At 43.6% G+C, this 20,091-nt stretch overlaps 1 protein-coding gene across 1 annotated transcript in view; it reads left to right on the plus strand.

Moving 5' to 3' along the window:
• The first annotated feature begins 256 nt into the window (after window positions 1–256).
• The window catches only part of TNFAIP8 (TNF alpha induced protein 8), a 117,038-nt gene continuing 97,203 nt past the window's right edge, over window positions 257–20,091 (plus strand). Inside the window, exon 1 of the mRNA XM_080919787.1 lies at window positions 257–370. Coding sequence (XP_080775913.1) covers window position 370 — 1 coding nt within the window. The 5' untranslated portion in view covers window positions 257–369. The remainder of the gene's footprint in view (window positions 371–20,091) is intronic.

Below are 20,091 nucleotides of genomic sequence, written 5' to 3' on the forward strand. Positions count from 1 at the left end.
CAGACCCCGCCCTAAAGGTGGCCTTAGCTTTTTCTCCAGCCCAGCAGCTTAGTCCCTCCCCACGGCCTCTACGGCCGAGTCTCTGCCTAGGCCACGCCCCTTCCTATCAAGCCACTCCTTCGACCTCCTCTCTGCTTCGTCCTGCAGTCTGGCCCCTCCCCTAATCCACCTCCCAGCTCCGCCCTGGCACACAGGCTCCGCCTCTGCCTGCTCCTGGCCCCGCCCCAGGCGCAAGCTCCACTTCTCCCGCGCTGGGGCCCGCCTGGGGTTTTAGGGGTCTGAGAGCCGCGAGTGGTCCAGCTCCGAGCAACAGCCTTGCGGGACCGCCCCGCTCTTCACTCGTCCCGGCGCCGCCGCGCCCTTCCTCCGAGTAAGTACCTCCCTCCCAGGAGTGGAGCTTAGGGGTTGTTGGGGGAGTAAAGAAAAAAATAGTAATGATAAAACCAGACGCTATTTGGGAACTTTCAAAATACTCCACGGGGCGCGCTTGCAGTTCGCCAAGTTTCTGCCGCGAGAGTGAGTGTGAGTGGGTGCGACTGGGTGCGAGTGGGGAGTGGAGGTGGGCGAAGTGGGCGTGAGTGTGTGGGAGCGCGCAGCTCGGAAAGTCCCGGAGTTTTAACGTGTCCGCGCCACACTATGGATCCCAGTTCCGTTGCTGGCAGTCTACGGCCTCCAGCTCCTGCTTTGAGTCCCCTCTCCCCATCCTTTCCTTTCTTCTCTGAACTCCGCTCTGGCTAAGTGTACTGTCCTCACAACCAACCTCACACGCTGAAGCAAGGGTTGCCTGTGTTGTTCAGGATGCCCCAGATTGCAGACTGAGATGCTGGTCTGAGATTGTTATCCAATCCTGCATTGTAAACGGGCAGCGAGCAGTTTTGCTTTAAAATCATTCCGTGAAGGAAGTTGTGTGGTGTGCGTGTGTGCGTTTCTGTTTGTCCCGTGTGCTTACCAGTGGCGCCAAGCTTCTAGCACCTGCTGGGAGAACACCTGATGAGTTCCCAGGGACCGGTGACCCAGGACTGCTGATAGGTGGTTTCAAGACCAGTCTGATTAAACGACTTGGCCACCTTAAAAGATGTTCATTGACTCAGCAACACCATGTTTCCAAACCAATTGATTTCCTAACACACAGCACTAATAACTGTAGTTTACTGCCCAGTGTTGAAATAGCAATGTCCTTGGGTTGCTTAAGTCTGAAAGTTTTATCCTAATGAAAGTTATTTTTACTGAGGAGGAGGCATCAGTACACTCACTGCAGAGGGCATAATTTCTACACAAAATTATCATTGACCAGTTTGCTGCATCCTAACAGCCTTATTGTGCTTGAGTTCCTGAATTTCCCCTCTAGTAATAATTTCTGGTTCTCCTACCGCTCGGTTTATTCTCAAAGTGTGTATATGTGGAAACAGAATTCTCAGGAAACTTCTTCCACATCTTTGTTGAAAATCCTCTTAGATGCTGGGAGGGAAAAACACTTTGAATACAAATTATTTACTGAGGTGCACGGCTAGCTAAACTTCATAGCTGAAGAAAGAACAGGATGGTTTTTAAGAAGACCTTGTGCTTTGGTGGCTGCAAGTTAGGGCTGATTAATCACTTTAAGTGCTGCTTATCACAGAGGATATTTTTATCATACATTGGATCCTGTATTACACAAAGGTGTTTTCACGCTGTTTTAAGTAAGAGGACGTTATACTTTGTACTGTAAACATATGACTCTATTTCTGTTTAAGAAAAGAAATAATTATCACACTTAATTAAACACCTGGAAACATTTGTTGACACCTTCTAATTAGGTCTGTCATACAGAGTTAAGTCAACAACTTATTGCTGATATTCTAGGTAGTAATATAATTGTCTTCTCTTTGGGATGCTATGTCCATTCATGTAGATTAATGTCCTCCTCCCCTACCCACCACTGCTGGAGTTTTTGCCTGTAAACTGGGTAAAGTTTAGGGAAAGTAGATTAGTTCCCATCTCCCTTCCCTGTAAAACGGGAATAGTTTATTTAGATGATAAAAGTTCTGGTTGTAGATTTTATAAACTCATACTTGGGTCTAGATTTCCTGGTTTAAGACGCATTAATAAATCCTCAAATATTTTTTTTACCAAAAGTGTAGACACTGTCTTCACGGCCTTTGTTCTCGTGAGTTTGCGTTTCCTGAGAAAAGGCCTTGTGAGTTGGAAACCTCATCCTTGTGTCTTTCTGTACTAGTTTGCTTTCTGTTGCTGTGATACTATGACCAAAAGCAACTAGAGGGATGGGGAGGGGTTTATAGGTAACCCACCACTGAGGCAGGACTGAAGCAGAGTAGGTGTGGAGAAACAGTACTTACTGTTGGGGGATGGATGGTCTTGTGCTGTCTGTATCCAGATGCTGATTTCCATGCCCAGACATCTGGTGGCAGCCCAGATGTTGGCATGGTCAAGCATGTTATGTAAAAATTATTTTTCATCACCTCTGGTCGATTCATAATTAATCATCACCAGCTGATCAACCAATTATCTGGGCAGCAGAGAATAGCGCAGGACGTCCAATCCCAGTCAGGGGGTCCGAAGGACAGAGTCAGGGGAGGAGATTCAGTGAGTAGGAGATGGGGCATGTATGAGGAGAAGTTGCCATGAGGTCTCAGTGAGAGAACAGCCATCGTAAAGACACACATGGAGCAGAGTGAGCCAGAGCAAGACTCGGATCACAGGACCACGTGGTGGGGAAGTACCCAGCCTAGCACGGTAGGATTAGAATCTGCCATGAGTATCTGCCGAGCTTGTTAATAAAAATATCAGATCTCCTTGTCATTCAGGAGCAAAAATGGGCTAGAGCCAGCATAGAAACATCCTGCAGTTACTTGGGAGCAAAGAGGAACAGAGACACCCCCCCCCAAAAAGAATTATTTTTACAGATGACTAGCTTGGTCTCCATAACTTGCTCAGCTTGGTTTCTTATGTAACCAGGACTGCCTGCTCCGAGGTGGCACTGCCCACAGTGGTCTGGGCCCTCCCGCAGCAATCATTAATCAAGAAAATGCCACATAGGCTGATCTAATGGAGACAAGTCCTCAGCTGAGGTTCCTTCTTCTAAGGTGACTCTGTTGTGTGTCCGCCTGACCAAATCTAACCAGCACACTTTCCCGTTCTGACCGGATTGTTCGCTGTCGTCTGCCCGGGTTTTGTACATGAGGGCAAACTGTGCGGAGACCCTAACTAGAATAGCAGCCACCAGGCTCACAGCGTTTTAGGAGGTCGGCTCCTTTGCAGTTTTGGTTCTGTTGAAATCAGAGGAAGGGGTATGTGGGGAGATGCTCATTAGGAAATGTCCAGTAGGGGGAGGGGCGGATTTCCAAGGGACACTTCCAGTAGTAAATCCTTGGGGGTTTGTGGGCAGTCATGCCAGGCACAGCACAGTTCATCCACTGTGCTGCACTTGGAAGCAGCACAGCTTTTTCTGGGAGATTTAATTTACATTCAGATTTGAGCTTTGCTGCCTACTTCGCCCATTCCACACCTTCTCAGTTTTGTGCGGTAGGACTTGACAGGACCAGATACAAGGTGACTTCCAGGAGTTCAGGAAGAGCAATGACAAATACAAGACTTATGTTCTCCAGGACAGGAAAAAAAAAAGGCATGCGGAAATGTGGGAAGTGTTAACACCAGTTCTAAGGGCACTGACTTTGGCAGTGAAGACCCACACCGAGGGAACTCATGTTGTTAGGGATCTGTGTCTGATACGGAAAGGAAATGAAGAGGGGTGATAGAGGTGGTGCCTAGCCAGAGTAACTTTTCTCACCATGTGGTTCTGTCCCTTACAGGGCCCACATCCTGCACTGAATACCTAAGGCATACACAAACACCCCCGAGGTTGTCTTAACTACTTAACAACTTTTCATACTTCCCGGAAGCTGAGAGTTAATTTTATTTCCTGTTATCCCGTATCTGTTTTGGTGGACTGCAGTTACTAGACTTTTCTTCTTTGGTGTCACTCCCCAACAGCTGGGAATGAATATTTCATGGAGGGGAGAAAGGAGAGAAAAGGAATACCTTGCTACAAGATGTCAATGAAAACTAATTCCCAGTGGAGGTCGGGTTGGTTTTTATTCTTTATTTTGGCCTGAAGTTACAGAGATGAGTTAAAAATAGAGGGATGATTCTAGAAGGTCTTCTCAGTGGTCTTAGAACCTTTACGGGCACTCAGATTTGGAGCTACCCAGTTCCTCAGTCTAGCATGTAGGTTGTGAGTGTCCTTCATTCTTACAGCAGCATTAATTGAGCTCTTAGTGCATGCCTGGTAGTTTGGAGCCATCTCTTGCTTATCTGATGGCCCGGAAGGCTGGTAACTCACACAGAGAAGGACCTGGGTAAGAATGTCCCTGAGGGTGACTGGAGTGGAGCAAAGTGAACTCAAGTTTTCTGTTACTTGGGATAGTAAAAACATTCTCAAAATAGTTTTAGTTCTCTGATTATAATTAGGAAACGTGATGGTTTGTATATGCTTGACCCAGGAAGTGGTACTATTAGGAGGTGTGGCCTTGTTGGAGTAGGTGTGTCACTGTGGGCTTAAGACCCTCATCCTAGCTGCCTGGAAGTCAGTATTCTGCTAGCAGCCTTCAGATGAAGATATAGAACTCTCAGCTCTCCCTGTACCATGTCTGCCAAGATACTGCCCTGCTTCCTGCCTTGATGATAAGGATCTGAACCTGTAAGCCAGCCCCAGTTAAATGTTGTCCTATATAAGACTTGCCTTGGGCTGGAGAGATGGCTCAGCAGTTAAAAGCACTGACTGCTTTCCCGGAGGTCCTGAGTTCAAATCCCAACAACCACATGGTGGCTCACAACCATCTCTGAAGACAGCTACAGTGTACTCGTATGAATAAAATAATACATAAATATTAAAAAAAAAAAAAAAAAAAAAAAAAAAAAACGACATGTCTTGGTCATGGTGTCTGTCCACAGCAGTAAAAAGTCCTAACTAAGACAGGAATTATATCCAACATATTTTTCTCGATGTCTGTTTTAAATAAGCAACCACAGAACAGCAATACATCTGACTCTATAATATTTTCTTTCCTTAAACATTTGTGTCAAGTGGGGACGTTACTTGAGGAAAGTGTTTGAAGGCATCCCTGTGTCATTTCACATTTCTGTGGAAGGAAGGATTCATGGTACAGGAGGTGACCTGCTGAGGTTCCCAAGCAGCTGTGAAACTGCTGCAGCCACCACGGTTGGCCTCACAGCATCTCCCTTTTCAATGAGGACAGGGGCTGTAGAAACAAACACTTGTGGTTCCTAACAGGGTGACTGAGGATGGGCTCATCTCCACCAAAAGGAAAATCCAAGGGGAGGAGGGTATCAGAATGTGCCAGTGCAGGAGTTCCCCAAACCAGTGTGTAAACAAATCTTAGGCTCTCTTTGATAACAGAGGAGTATTAAGTTCAGATTTTCCCCCATGTTCGTTTCAGGGGAGATGAGAGTAAGGATTGCCTGTTAGTCGGGGGAGCTTGGTTAGGCTGGAGTCAGCTGCTCATCTCAGCCACCACGGGCTATGTCACTTTGAACAACTGACATCAGCTCTCTGAGCCTGCTTCCTCACAGTCGGTGACAGTACATGTGTTGTATGATTACTGGAGGCACTAAAACCAAAATGTTTTAAGGTCCTCGTTTAGTGGTAGACTTACTTCAGAGAGCCAAACTGGTGTCCTTTCAGGAGGATGGTGGCGGTTCTGGCTTCAGTAGTGTGGAGAAGGATAGTGGTAAATTGTTTTGAGTGTGCTTATGGCATGGATTACTTTTCTCTAATGAAACCAGAAGAGCCCAGAGAGCAGAGTATAGCGTAGTTTCAATGAGACTCTGCTGCGGGACTGCTCGATTCTATGAGGGTGATGCCTCTGCTGTATGAGCCAGCACAGGGCTGCTTAGTTTATGTCTCAGCACAAGGAGCTCGGGACCCAGGAAGCCTCCCTCCTACACGTGACTATACTTTTAAGATCTGTCATAATTAAGCTATGAATAGTGAGTTGGCCTTTCACCCCTCCCATGTTCCAGACAGGTATTGGAGGCAGAGCAGCCAACACAGACCAGCTGCCCAGGGCACTGCAAGGAACTCAGCCTCAGCCTGAGCTCTGAGACTCCATGAAGCAAAGGGCAGGGAAGTCCGTGCTCTTCTGGGAGCACAGCATTGGGCAAGGCACACAGTACGTGACTGGATATTTGAAAGGAGCCAAAGAGGAGAAGGCAGCCTAGACAGATGCATATGGTGTTTATTCTTGCAGGCTGATTCTTTTAGTAAAGCCCTACCAACCCCCACTTATTTATTTATTTATTTATTTATTTATTTATTGAGACGGAGACCCACACTCATGCTTTCTCTTGCCTGCAGGTGTGTACCACCGTGTTCAGGTTGACTTAGTTATTTTTAAAAATGAGATTTGGAGGTCTTGAGAAATTGCTGAAAGGCTGAGAGCACTTACTATTCATGCAGAGGACCAATGTTCAGTTCCTGGTGCCCATTCTGGTTGGCTCAAACTCGAAGAGGATCGGACACCTCTGGCCTTTCCTTCCTGCACCCACATGTACACACACGCTCATGCACATAATTTTAAAAACATCTGTCAGTTTTGTTTTTTGAGACAGGGAAGACTCTTGTAGGTCTGCCTGCCTCTTGCTCCTGAGTGCTGGGACTAAAGGTGTGCAGCCTTTGCAGCTAGCTTAAAAACATTCTTATTACATGGCCTTCAACAACAATGGCAGATGCAGAGTCTGGTACAAAGCCAGGACCACCTTGCTAGACTGATGCTGTCAATCAGAGTCAAACACACACGCACCATGAAATGCCGTGGCCTTATGGGGAAAAGTGCAGGCACAATGTTGGCAACAGATTTCTAAGTTCAAGATATACTTTGGTGACTCAGACCTTCAAGAAATAAGCCCAGCGCCTGACTCCACCATGATCAGGAAACAAATTTATTTTCTCTTCACTCTCTAAAACGATGAGGTGGTTTTTCTGGGAAATGGCTGGTGTCTGATTAAATAACCCTGTCATCATCACCTTAGTGTAGACAGGCCCCCAATGACTCACAGGGTGTACCTGGGAGCCGACTGAGCCCAGACTTCCTTCTAGAGATGATCTTTGTTTACACATGCTTAGCCTTTCTGCTCCTTTGCTTTTATGACCCGAGACAACTGACAGGACCCAAAAGCATGCTGCTGTTACCCTTCGGGAAACTATCATGACAGAGAGAGCTCCAGGAGGAGGCTCCTGAGCTCCAGAGCTACAGCAGAAGGAGCCCCTGCCTGGTGGACTATGTATGCACAGCCTTCCCGACAGGAAGCCTCTACTCAGGTGGATAGATCTGGGATTTTCTAGGAAGCCAAAAGGGTGACTGTGTCCACTCTACATTGGAGGCTCTATCTTCTGCCCTGACAACATGCCATTCACTTTAAAAACTTGATGTTAAAGGTGAATGTTCTTGGGTTCTGTTACCAGGGTAGACCTGGGAATCTGTGTTTCTACCCTCTAGCTTACTCTACCCCTCATTCCCTGGGAGCTAAGGAGAGCAAAATATAGAGCCTGTGAGAGCTGTTTTCATGTCTTGTTTAAGAAAACTTATTTTTGGACAGCAGACATCTATAGTGATTTGTGTGCATGTGGGTATATATAGGGCTGTATATGTATATGATGTATACATATATATATTGCTGTATAAGCATGTGTGTATATATTTTATTGTATATGTATATATATATGTGTGTGTGTGTATATACTGTGTGGCCATGCATGTGTTTATGTGTATATATTACTGTATGAGGATGTGTGTGTATATGTATATATTGCTATGTGTACATGCATGTATATATATGTGTGTATATATATGCATGTGTATATATTCCTGTATATGAACGTGGGTTGGAGGCATGGACCTGTGTTCATGTCCATGTAGAGGCCAGAGATTGATGTCAGGACTCTTTCCTCAATTTCTTCAGTTTGGAGACAGGTTGTCTCATTGAGCCTGAAGTTCACAGGTTTGACTAGACCACTGTCTAGTGAAGCTGGGATCTGGTGCCTCCTCCACAACCACCAGGACACCCACCTGCCCCTCAGAATGAGATTACAGATGCATGCTGACAAACTGGAGACCCACGCTCAGGTCTTCCTGCTTACACAGCACGTGCTTTTCCCACCGAAACCCCTTCTCAGCTAGTGTCGTTATTTTCTCTGTCTAGAGTGACTTTAGAGATGGAAGCACGTGGAAAGGAATGATGTTCAGAGCAGGAAAAAGCCATCTTAAGAAATCACGAAGTAGTTGTTCAAGCAGGTCCTCACCAGATTGGATGATGGTAACAATAAAGACTCATGGTAGTACCCTACAGAGATATCCAAGTTTGACATCCATGGAAGACCACATAGGAGGATCTGCTCAGAATTCAGTAGCTGAATCAGTGCTGTCAGAATTGGATGTCACTGGTGCTGATGGTACAGGTTTGCTGTGTGGCTTGAGGACAGGAAGGTGCTTTGTAGATCTGCTGATCTGGAATGACACCCTTCTTTCAAGCACGGCCTGAGACTCTGATCTGCCAAGTGACCCATTTTCTTTAGCCTAGGCCTGTTGTACTGCCCTGAGGTCCTGGAACCTCCAGGAATAACCTGTCTTGTTCTCACATTTCCTCTCTGATTGTACAGTGGTAGGCAACCAGATAGAGACCATTTTTAATTTGAAGTCGTCTTGCTGTGACGTCTGCTTTTCTCTCTCCTTCCCTGAATTTTGGGTTGTATTAGTACCTGAGAACTCCTTTCCTTCTGCTGAATTTTGGTTCCTTTTTAGTGTTTCATTCTAACATGGTCGTGGAAGGTGTGACTAATGTAGGCTGCTTCTGATGTTAGCTCTGATTTTAGTTGGTTCACTGCTTTTGCCATCTAACTTAAATATTTGATTAGGTGCTGCACAAGTGTGAAGATCGGTGGATTTGGAGTTCCGCCTCTGTACTCTAGGCTTGCTGACTCAGATCCAGTAGCCCTGCCGTTTGAGGGGTGAACAGATGGAAGAATGGGCATTGGCTTTGGAGACAGATGGCAGGAGCAGAGAATTAACCACCTTCTGCCTGAGGTACAAGCACATCGTCTCCAAAATTATCCCTGTAATAAGCCTTAAAATTCTTTTCCCCTTTGTAGCTCCCATTAGTAGGTATACAGTCGTGGTAGGCGTGGCCCTGTTTCTGAGGCTGTCAGAATGCTAGAGAATTAGTCCAAGATCAAGGTATCAGGCGCTTGGCTTCTCCTGGGGTCTCTTCCCATGCCCTAGAAGATGCTACCTTCCCTCCATGTCCTGCTGTGAATGTCTCTGGTGTCTGTCTCTCTCATGAAGCACCAATCATGTTGGATTAGGGCTTCCCCCTTATGACTTCATTTACCCCTAATTATCTCTTTACTAAAGGTCTGTTTCCATATATGGTCACATTGGGAGTTTGGGTCTTGATATAAAAAGCTTAGAGGGACACACTTCTGCCCAGAATAATCTAGGTTTGTAGAAATTAAAGGGAGAGAAACTGGCTTCCTTTCCCATTTATTGATTTATTGACTTACTCTGGGTGTGTGTGTGTGTGTGTGTGTGTGCCAGGACACATGTGGCAATCAGAGAACAACTTATGGGAGTTGGTCTTTCGTCCACCATGTGGGTTTCAGGGATCGAACTCGGGTTGTCAGACTTGGTGCCAAATGTGCTTACCTGATGAACCATCTTACCAGGCCTCAGAAAGAAATTAGGTTTTTGTTTTCGTTTTTATTTTGAATTTACCTATTCACTTGATGTATTTGGATCCAGCTATTCTTACTGTTGACCCAAGTGTATATCTGGTATGTTTTTGTTCTTCAGATTTGAATGTTTTTTCTTTTAGTTTTGTGCGTGTGTGTGTGTGTATGTGTGTGTGTGTGTGTGTGTGTGTGTACATTTCTATGCATATGTGCGAGTGCATGTATATATGTAAAGGTCAGAGGTTAATGTCAGATGTTCTGGTCTTGCTTTCTAACTTGTTTATATAATTAGCATCTCTCAGTGAACCTGGCGTATGGTAATTCAGACTGTCTCAGTCTCCCAGTGCTGGAGGTTCCCCTGGTTCTTTCTCTGTCTGTATAGGTTCTGGGGATATGAGTAAACTCAGGTCCTCATGCTTGCCTGGCAAGCTCTCTACCAACCAAGCCATCTCTTCGGGCCCATGCAGAATGTTCTTCATTATTTCTGGTGGTTGAGACCTGCCAGGAACAGATCATCTCTGTGCACCTGCCTGGCACCTCTGTGTATAATTTCCTCTTTCTGTAAGCACGCCAGTCATATTGGGAAGGGCCAATCCTAAGAAAGCCGTGCTTTCGCTGACCTATTTTTGTTACAGTTCTGTCTTTAGATATAGTCATGCTCTGGGAAACAACGGTTCAGCATATGGATTTTGGTGTGTGTGTGTTGATGACAAAATGACCAGCATTGGGTAATTTATAAAGACAATAACTTTCTCACAATTCTGATGACGGAGCAGCCAAATATCAAAATAAGAGAGGAATCTCCCAAGAAACCTTGTTTTTTCATCTGAGTTCGCCAACTCGCTTTATGACATTAATAACCTATGAGGCAGAGCTGCTCAACTCAAGCCACTGCTCCAAAGACCTGGTGCTTCAGTGCCATCTCCTTTGGGTTTGTGTTCAGTGAAGGCAGGAGGAAACAGTCCAGTCAGTTCATATTGATCAGGGAACTTGAAGTATACAGGCAAAGGGATGGCCCCAGTCGTGCTGGTTTTAACAGAAGGAATACTAAGTGATTTTTGTGGAGGACATCTGTAGCTGGGTATATCCAGGTTGTTAGTAGCTAACCAAGTGTTTGTCCTTTGACTTCTTTCTCTTCCCTCCATAGCAAGTGTGCTACCTTCATTTGCATATCTTTAAATGGCTAGTTAGGCAAATGAGAGGTAGCTTGGGCAGACAGTGGTGTCCTTAGCAGTGGGCCTGGCCCACCAGTCTCAGCCAGAGGCAGGAAGTGGGGAAGTGTGTGGGGGTGCAGGGCATGCTAGAGGTAGCAACTCTCTTGTAGAGTTCTTCTCTTTGTTGGAGAGTAAGTCATTGCCAAAGCTTTCACGGCCTTATTGGCTAGAACCAGTCACAGCCTCAAAGGAGGCTGTGAAGATGGGGTCACACTGTACTCTCCAGTGTGTCAATAGGAAGAAGCAGAAGGGCCAGACATACGCAGGCAAATAGCATCTGGATTAGTCCCCAAGTCGCCCATCTGCCTAGAAGACTGCTGAATTAAGGCTGGTCTTGACCATAATTCGTATTCGAATTAAAACTCTACTGATGATGGTTACTGGGGGTAGGGATTAATTTTAAAAACATATCTAATGATTTAAAGATATTAAAAATCTCATGTGGGTATGAACTGCCAGCAGTAAAATTGATGTCTTGTTGTTGTTGTTTTAAGAAATGGCATTTCTTACTTTGGAGAAACCATCCTGCATTTAAGCCTAGAAAAATTCTTTACATTTCCACAAGTGTTTGCTACCTCCAAAATCGTGGCAAACATTTACCAAGTGCTTATGATGGGCTAAGCACTGCGTGCTAAGTGCTTTATCCTGCTGTTCAATTTCACCTTCCGAACGAACAGAACCATGAGAAAGGAACCTTTGTTAAGCCTCTCATCCAGGTGAGGAAGGTAAGAACCTTCCGCTTGTCCAGCTGACCTAGGACCACACCCCCCACACTGCTGTTCTAACCGCTCTAGGGGATTCGCTCCTCAGAATAGCTGCTAGGAACACTCATTTCCTGTGACCTCTTGCAGGCATTAGGTTTCTAGCCAGCTGCTTCCACACACCACAGGACTCTGTTGCGGTAATTTCAGTTATAGAAAGTTGCACTGGAGAGCTGTGTTGAGCTGTTCACTTCACATTACCCGGGGCGGATTCCAGCCTTCAAGCACCAAACACTTAACTTCCTTTGTGATTCACCAAGGTCCCCTACTCCCCTACCTACTCCCACAAGTCTTATCTATTCCAAGCCAGTGTTGAACTCCTCATGCAGCTGTGGATGACTTTGAACTCCTGATCTCCTGCTTCTACAGAGTTTTAGGGCTAGAAACATGGGTGCTAGATCAGTAGTTTGCCAACTGAGCTATGGCACCTACCCAAACTATGTCATTTTAAATTACAGTTGTTCTTGAGATATCTTGGAGCACGTCATGTGTTACAAGCTTCTAGAGATACTCTGAAATGTTATGTTAAGTTTTAATGGAGCCTGTAAAATGAAGTTTACTTTAAACACAATGGGTCTCTGGAACAGAATTCTGGGAGTCTGGTTCCTAGCTCCTCTTTCTGAAATTCTGCAGTCCTCTCTGATGTATTGACATGTCTTGAGTTATTTTTTTAAACATTTTAATCTTTTTTATTGTAGAATAAAACACAAATACCAGAAATTCACACAAAAGAAGAGCAGGACTTGGGGAGGTTTTGTAAAACAAACACACAGCAGAGGCAAGGCAGCCCCAGTGTGTCCCAACCACACATCCCTCCGTCTCTACAGAACTGATGTTGACTAATTAGTAGGAGGACTTTTCTGGGGCCCCTTTGGTTGTATTATCTAAGTCAACATTTGGACACACAAGGGTTTAGTCTTGCTCATTTGACAGGGAAAAAGTCTTGGTGTGTCTTGGGTTTTGAGACAGGATTTCTTTGCGTAACCCTGGCTGTCTTAGAACTCACTCTATAGACCAGGCAGGATTTGAGCTCAGATATCTTCCTGCCTCTGCTTTTGAGTTCTGGGCTTAAAGGCATGTGCCACCACCTGGTGTATTTTATAAGACTCTTTACTGGACTGATTTCCCTGACCACCTTCCTGTCACTGAGAAGGGTCGATAGCTCTGCATTTCCCCCCACTTTGTCATCAAGATGCCCCTCTACCTTTGCCTCCTGTTTCCTACATCCGGCTCCAGCCTGATACACTCAGGCAGGACCCCTCTGGCAAGATTCCTACTGGTGGAAGAGGCTGTTACTGGGAGGTCCTAGGTCTGGTTTTTCCACTTTCTGAAGGATGCAGCTGCTCACCCTGCAGCATGTAGAAGTAACAACTCCCTGGGAGTTGCAAAGTGTGGGGAGTTCAACTCTGCCTTTTATTTTGTCAGTTATAGGCAGAATCATTTTATAAAGTCAGAATCCTCTTTGATCATTATTTGATTGCCCAGAGGTACAGTTGACAAAGGGACAGCCAGATAAATGCTTATGTCCTCTGTTTTACCCAATTTTTCTAGCATTAGTTTCTATCTTCCTTGGAAGATGACAGGGAGGCTTTTATTACTTTTAAAGTTTAAAATAATAAAGCTTAACATTTCAACCAGTATTAGCTTATAGAATTAAGTATACTTAGTGAGTTTCCATCCTGGGTTGGTAGACCAGGGGCATCCTTCCCTCTTGTCTCTGGAGTCCTGTGATGTGCTTGCTGTCCTGCTAAGGTGATTCAAGCTTGTTTCATATGTTTCTGCCTCAACCTGCAAGGAGCCTCAGCATCTCTCATTTCTTCTAGCGATATTTACAGACCATAAAACAGTTAGGAGATACCCTTCTTTGGAACAGCCATTCTTTGTAGGCATTCCCGCTGGTTTCAACTGGGAGGAATACACACATCCACACATCCATATGGAAACATAGATTTTTGTGAAGACACAACACTTTTTGAGTTCATATTGATGTCTCCAGTTCACATGCCATGACTTGGGGTGGGGGATGTTTCTGTTTATTTCCCTTCTGTAGTAGGAATTTGTGAGGGTTAAAATTATGTTTTAAGTTTTAATTACGGTTTTTAAAGAGATAAACAAAAATGCCTCTAACTTATAAGCCCCAGATCCCCTTGGACAGAAAACTTCCTAGAATGCTAACGTCTGCTGCTGTAAGATAATAAGCCACAGGTTTTCACTTCTGTAAACAAGATTGATTGATCCAACTGCATAGGATGTGTTTGATCACACACCGGTGGGAGGCCAATAGATAGGAAGTATGTCAGGATGTAGGCTTGCCCCAATTGGACAGAGGCAGGAAATATGTAGTCTTGTGGGGTTTGCCTTTATATGTACCTGACTAATGTAATTTGTGGCCATTCTCTGGGAATCTCAGGTTTGGACTGGACCAATGTCCATCTTTCTGGTCAGTATTTAATAAAGCTTGTTTCAAATTTGGTTAAAAAATTGTGGAGTGGTGTTATTCTTGATTGGTGGGATCCTCAAATCCTGTTTTTGTTTTTGTTTATTGTTTGTTTGTTTACTTTTGTCACAGGAGAGAGATATAAAATAACAGTCACATAGTTACCTATTTGATTACTCCATATGATTACACGTAGTGGTCTCCAAATAACAATACAAGTATTATAATCACCATCTATAATTATAGAAAAACATGAAGATTATTTGGTATATGCCATGCTCCTTCTACCCAGTTTATTTATGATTTACTCTCTATACTGCTAGATCATATAGCCATTATATCAAACAATCTGCCTTGTAATTTCTATTTGGTGTTATTTCTCCACCAGAAGCTCAAATTAACATTCTAACATTCCAATTAAAGAAAATCATCTAGCTGACTTGGTAGTAAGAACTCATAGGAATAATATTCCTTGATTTATTGCTAACATTTTGTGACTTTTGTAATTAGTGTCAGTTTTGCTGGGTATAAAATCCATACCTCACATTCTCTTCCCGTGAGTATCTAAAATATGTTACCTTTGTCAGAATTCCAATGATGAAAATACAATTCTCTTTTGATCTTTGTGATCTACTCTTGCAACAATTTGGAGGGCACCAATCATGTTATGTATTTATTTCAATTAATCTACTTTATTCCTGTACTAGCATTAGTGAGCTGTTTTGATACTAGTTTGTGTTTTGATCAGTCCTTATACTAAATAATCTCTTTTCTTTTCAATCTATAATAACTTTGCTCTTAGTAACTATAGCACTCTTGTCTTTGAAAGGTCAACTGAACCTTAAAAGTGTGCAAGGCTAGCAGTAACTATATGTTGTGCAAGGAAGTTGTTGGTTTTCCTCTCCTTATTAGGTTGTGAGGAACCATCTATTCTTTTGAACTATTTTTCTCCTGTGAGGTGAGGCCTTCCCTCAGACACAGCTGTGCTCACCAAGGCAGCTCTTCTCTGGGCAGGTGTGTGGATGTACCATCCCGTGAGCAGCAGACATTCCTCTGTACTTGCTGTCAGGCTGTGTTCTCATTGTACTGCATAGAGAACCCTATGCTTTCAGCACAAAAGACAGTGGACACCAGAATGTCCCTTTGTTTGATTCCTCTGTTCGTATATTCTCTTTTCCTTGTCTTTGTTGTACAGCCAGATATCCACTTCTTCAGCCTTCCAATTGTGACAATTGATGCCTCCTTCCTGGGTGCTGGGGCTGCCACCTTTTTGATAGGCACCCTTTCCTTGTTTTTGCTAGTTTCCTATTTTTTAAACACACACACACACATATGAAAGTTAGATATTTAATATGCATATTAAATATTATATATATATTTTAAATTTATTTATTCTATTTATGAGTGCACTGTAGCTATCTTCAGACATACCAGAAGAAGGCATCAGATCTCATTACAGATGGTTGTAAGCCACCATGTGGTTGCTGGAAATTGAACTCAGGACCTCTGAAAGAGAAGCCAGTGCTCTTAACCGCTGAGCCATTTCGCCAGCCCTATTTTATATATTTATATAAATACATATATAACCATCTTTCTGGTCAGTATTTAATAAAGTGTACTGTGTACTGGTGCCCATAGAGCTAGAAGAGGACATAGGATCCTCCAGAACCAGAATTATAGGTGGTCAAGATGGCATGTGGGTGCTAAGAATAGAACTTAGGGCCTCTGCAAGAGTAGCCAGTTCTCTCAAGCACTTAGCTATCTTTCTAGTCCCCCAACCACTATTACCATTTGAACTGTGAAAACATTCAGAACTTCGTTACTCAAGGTCAAAGGGAAAGCTGACATTTGAATCTTTTATAAAGATATTTTTAGTTTTCATGTGAGAGAATAACTTTGTCTATGATTTTCACACCATACAAGGTCTCTGATTGCATTTCTTACCCCCTTCTCCCTCCTTGTCTGCTCCCCACTTCTGTTGCAGGATCTGTATCACCAACTTCATCTAGGGGCAGCTGAAGGTGCATGCCGTAAGTCAGAAACAAATAGGGCTCGAGATTAGGTGAGAGGATGGAGTTCTTATTCTAAGTTTAGAGCTTTTATAGACTTTCCTCAGAGCTATTAAAAATATCCTGTTTAGACCCTGGAGCATGAGTAGGCAGGGAAAGAAGTATGGCAGATGGAGCACTGTGCTTCCAACTCGTCCTGACTGCAGGCCTGAGAGCTGCTTGTCATACTGATAGTAAGTCATTGGTGTTAATGTGTGCATAGGAGACATGCACATGTATGTGTGCATATGTATGTGTGTAACTAATGTGTCAATTTCAAAAGTTGTTAAGCATGTTAATTTGGTAAAGAAAAGTTTCAAAGCCTCTAAGGAAATGGGGGGGTTGAGTTTTTTTTTTTTTTTTTTGTTTTTTGTTTGTTTGTTTTGGTTTGATTTTTACTATGCTGTCTCCACATATTCTCAGAATCCTTTTTAAAATGCACTTTTGGACCACTGAGATGATTCAGCAGGTAAGGTACTTGCCACCGAAACTGCTGACCAGAGTTAAGGAGAGAACTGAATCCCCAACACTGTGCCCTGACATCAACACACGTGCTAGGCTCCACCACGTAATTAAATGTAATTTTCAAAGTTAAAACAAATACTCATTTGGTCCTGAGTGGTGGGGAAAGCCTTGGACAGGCATGTCGGTGGTGGTTGAATGCCTGCTGAGCTGTGTAATCGCTGTCAGCCGAACATCCACATCTAAGAACAGAAAGCATGAACTAGATTACCTCCAGGCCCTCCTGGATCTGTGGTCCTAAGTTCTGATGATGATCACATACATGTACTTTTTCTTCTCACTGCAATCACAGGTTCCAGGGGAGACCAAAACCTTGGTAGAACAAGAATGATAAGTGTCCTGTGTGCCTTGGGAAGGAAAGTTGCCTGCCTGCCCCAAGATAGAAGGAAATTTTAATCAACGAGTTTGGGTGGGAAGCCAGAATCCTGGCTCAGAGTCTTCCCAGGAGACTCTGGGACTGAGCAGTGTTGTCCTGAGATACTCTGGCGAGTGAACTTATTTTTAGACTCTCTTTGCGATCCTTTTCCTTGCCAAGTGACCGTTAACTCTACGTACAGATGTTAAATAGAGACCCCGTCTGTGACAATATCAAGACGCTGATAACGAGAGGCCCACAAGTGAATTCAGTTTTGTATGTAAAAAAGTTGGTTACAGTTTTGTTTTTAAGAATGAACCAGAACCTAGAGAATAGCTCTGGTGTAGATTGCTCACCTAGCTGCATGAGGTCCCAAATTCAGTCCCCAGAATTCCAAAATAAACAAAATAACAACTAAAACCCTTCAATGGCTTCAATATGCTTGGCTGCTTATGTCTGTAAAATGGTGTTTCCTGGAGTTGAAACCCTATGCAGCTGGAGAACAAGGTTGGTCTCTGTGCTCTGATATGGAAAGATCGTCAAGACAGATTGAATTAAAACACCAAATAATGATCTCATTATGTTTTTTTAAAAAGGCATATTATATGTTTATGAGTGCATAGGTATTTTTGAAAAGAGGGGACACTGTGCCATTAATGGTAGAGCTTCAGTCCGGGAGGGAAGAAGGGGGTTTGCATTTCATTTTATTCTGTCTGGAGTGCTCCAGTTTCATAATAAAAATGTATTTGGCAAAAGAGAGAATTTAGATTTCAGTTGAGGTTTCGAGTCCTTCTTCCTTTGAAAAGTCTGAATAAAAATAGCCTGCTGGGAAAAGCAAAACGAATATAAACACTCCCCCCTCCCGGCCCCCAGCTTTAGGTATCTCTCCAGTTCTATTTCCCAAGCCCTGTCTTCTTTCCAAAATGCAACTCTCTGCTGAATGTTTCTTTAGCTCAGTCAGACCCATCCATGGTTCCCCAAGTGGCTGATTGTGACCGTGGCCTGCTGGTTTCTTACCCAGGGTTGATGGCTGTTCCATGTATTGGAGACACTGCTGTGCTGAGCATCTCCCAGAAACTGTGTTTGGCAAATGAGGAATGAATTACTTAAGGCTGTGTCTGACCCCACCCCTCCTCTTCCTCTGTGTGCTTACTTCCCATCCCATTCCCAAATTGATCAGAGAGCTACCAGATCTTCTCACAAATATTCCGAGTCCAGAAATGGCTCTGCTCTCTTCAGAGGTCCTTTAACTCCTCTCAGGCTCCTATTTTTACAACATTCCATCCGGTGGCTGTCTCTGATGTCCCCAGATAGCTTCCTGAGCACAGTAAAGACTTTTTTAGTGTTTACCCTTTTTTGGTGTTATTGAGATATTGCAATCTATTCAGGAAGTAAACTGATATGATGGGCAACTACGTCTGGATATAAGTCACCATGGCCAACAATGGACACCTTTTCACTACAGTTACAATCTATGTGTACAGTCAGAACACTTAAGATCTGCCCTCCTATTAGCTCATGACACCATGTTGTACAGTAGTAGACATTGGAATTCTTCATCTTAGAACTCAAGGCTTGTATCATTTGACTAACCCTTCCTCATACTTCCAACCCAGCCCTGGCAACCACTGTCTGCTTTCTGCTTCTATGAAGGAAGTCTTGTTATTAGTGTATACCAATGAGTGACTTTATTCTTAGGATTTGTTCAAATATTTTTACTTTCATTCAAAGACCTATTTTTAAAAGTCTAATGTTAGGGCGGACAGTGGTTAGGAGCATTTGTTCTTGCAAAGCACCCAGGGTCTAGTCCTAGCCTGCTTGGCAGTTCACAAACTTCTGTAACTCCAGTTCCAAGAGATTCAAGCCCTCTTCTGACTTCTGTGGGCATCAGGCAGGCACATGAAAAACATGCAGGCAAAACATACACATGTACACATGTAAGAATACACAAAATACATATATACAAAATGAGAATAAGTTTTTAGAAAACCTGAGGCTAAAAGTAAGGACTGTTTCTTCAGAATGCATTATGATTACTAGGTTAGATCATCCCTTTCCTCTTACAGAGTTTAAACTTGAATCTTACTGAGGAATATTTAGGCAGGATCTTAGGGTGTTTCCCTTTCACCACCCTGTACTTGAATATTGTAAGTTCTTATCTAATAAGCCAGATCGTATATCTTGATAGTTGAAAAAAATAAACATATTACACCCACTATTAAGACAACTCCCAGAAAAGTAAATTGGAAAAGAAAGCACAGTAAGGCTGTAGACATTGTGTGAAAACAAATTTCATTTCTTGGTTCCCTTTTGGAACCGTTGCCGTACTTACTTATGGCCGAACCTGGAACACACCGCTCAGTTTTGTGACTTCACTTGGCGTTGTTTCCTCCCCAGTTCCCGTGCTTTCGTGGACATTGGCTGGGATTCAAGATGAGACTCTTAAAATTCATTTGATTGCTGCCTTTCCTGAGAAAGAGGCTATAAAACAGATGCAGCCAGGAGGGGTGCCACAATGCTCTTTAGAAAGAAGAGGTCTTATTCTGATGTTACCTAGATAGGCTGGGATAAAAATAGTATGGGGCAGTTGACTTTTGTAGCTCAGAGAGATTACAATCTTGAAGCAATTGCAAGCCTTTTCTTAATTAAACACACATCCTTGAGAGATTATACAAGTTTTTGCCTGAGCAATGGCTTTTTATTTACCAAGGTGTGTTGGGAACAGCTGGCTAGCAGCCCTTCCTTATCCCTTAGCTAGCCCCGAATTTCCGTAATAAAAACCCTTGTCTCTTAACTGATAAGGATGGAATAACTTATACAGAAGATCCGATCTCTAAGGACCCTTTCCCGAAGAAACCACATCTGTCTAGTTCACAGAGACACAGAGGTATGGTTGACATAAGGAGAGAATTAGGCTGAATACCAGGATCTCTTTGAGGTCTTCTCCAAAGAGAAAGAGGGGTATTAAACACAGAATTTAACAGGCACTAAATACTCCTTCTTAGACCTGGA

Source organism: Micromys minutus (genome assembly GCF_963924665.1).
Source record: "Micromys minutus genome assembly, chromosome: 8".
Lineage (NCBI taxonomy): Eukaryota > Metazoa > Chordata > Mammalia > Rodentia > Muridae > Micromys > Micromys minutus.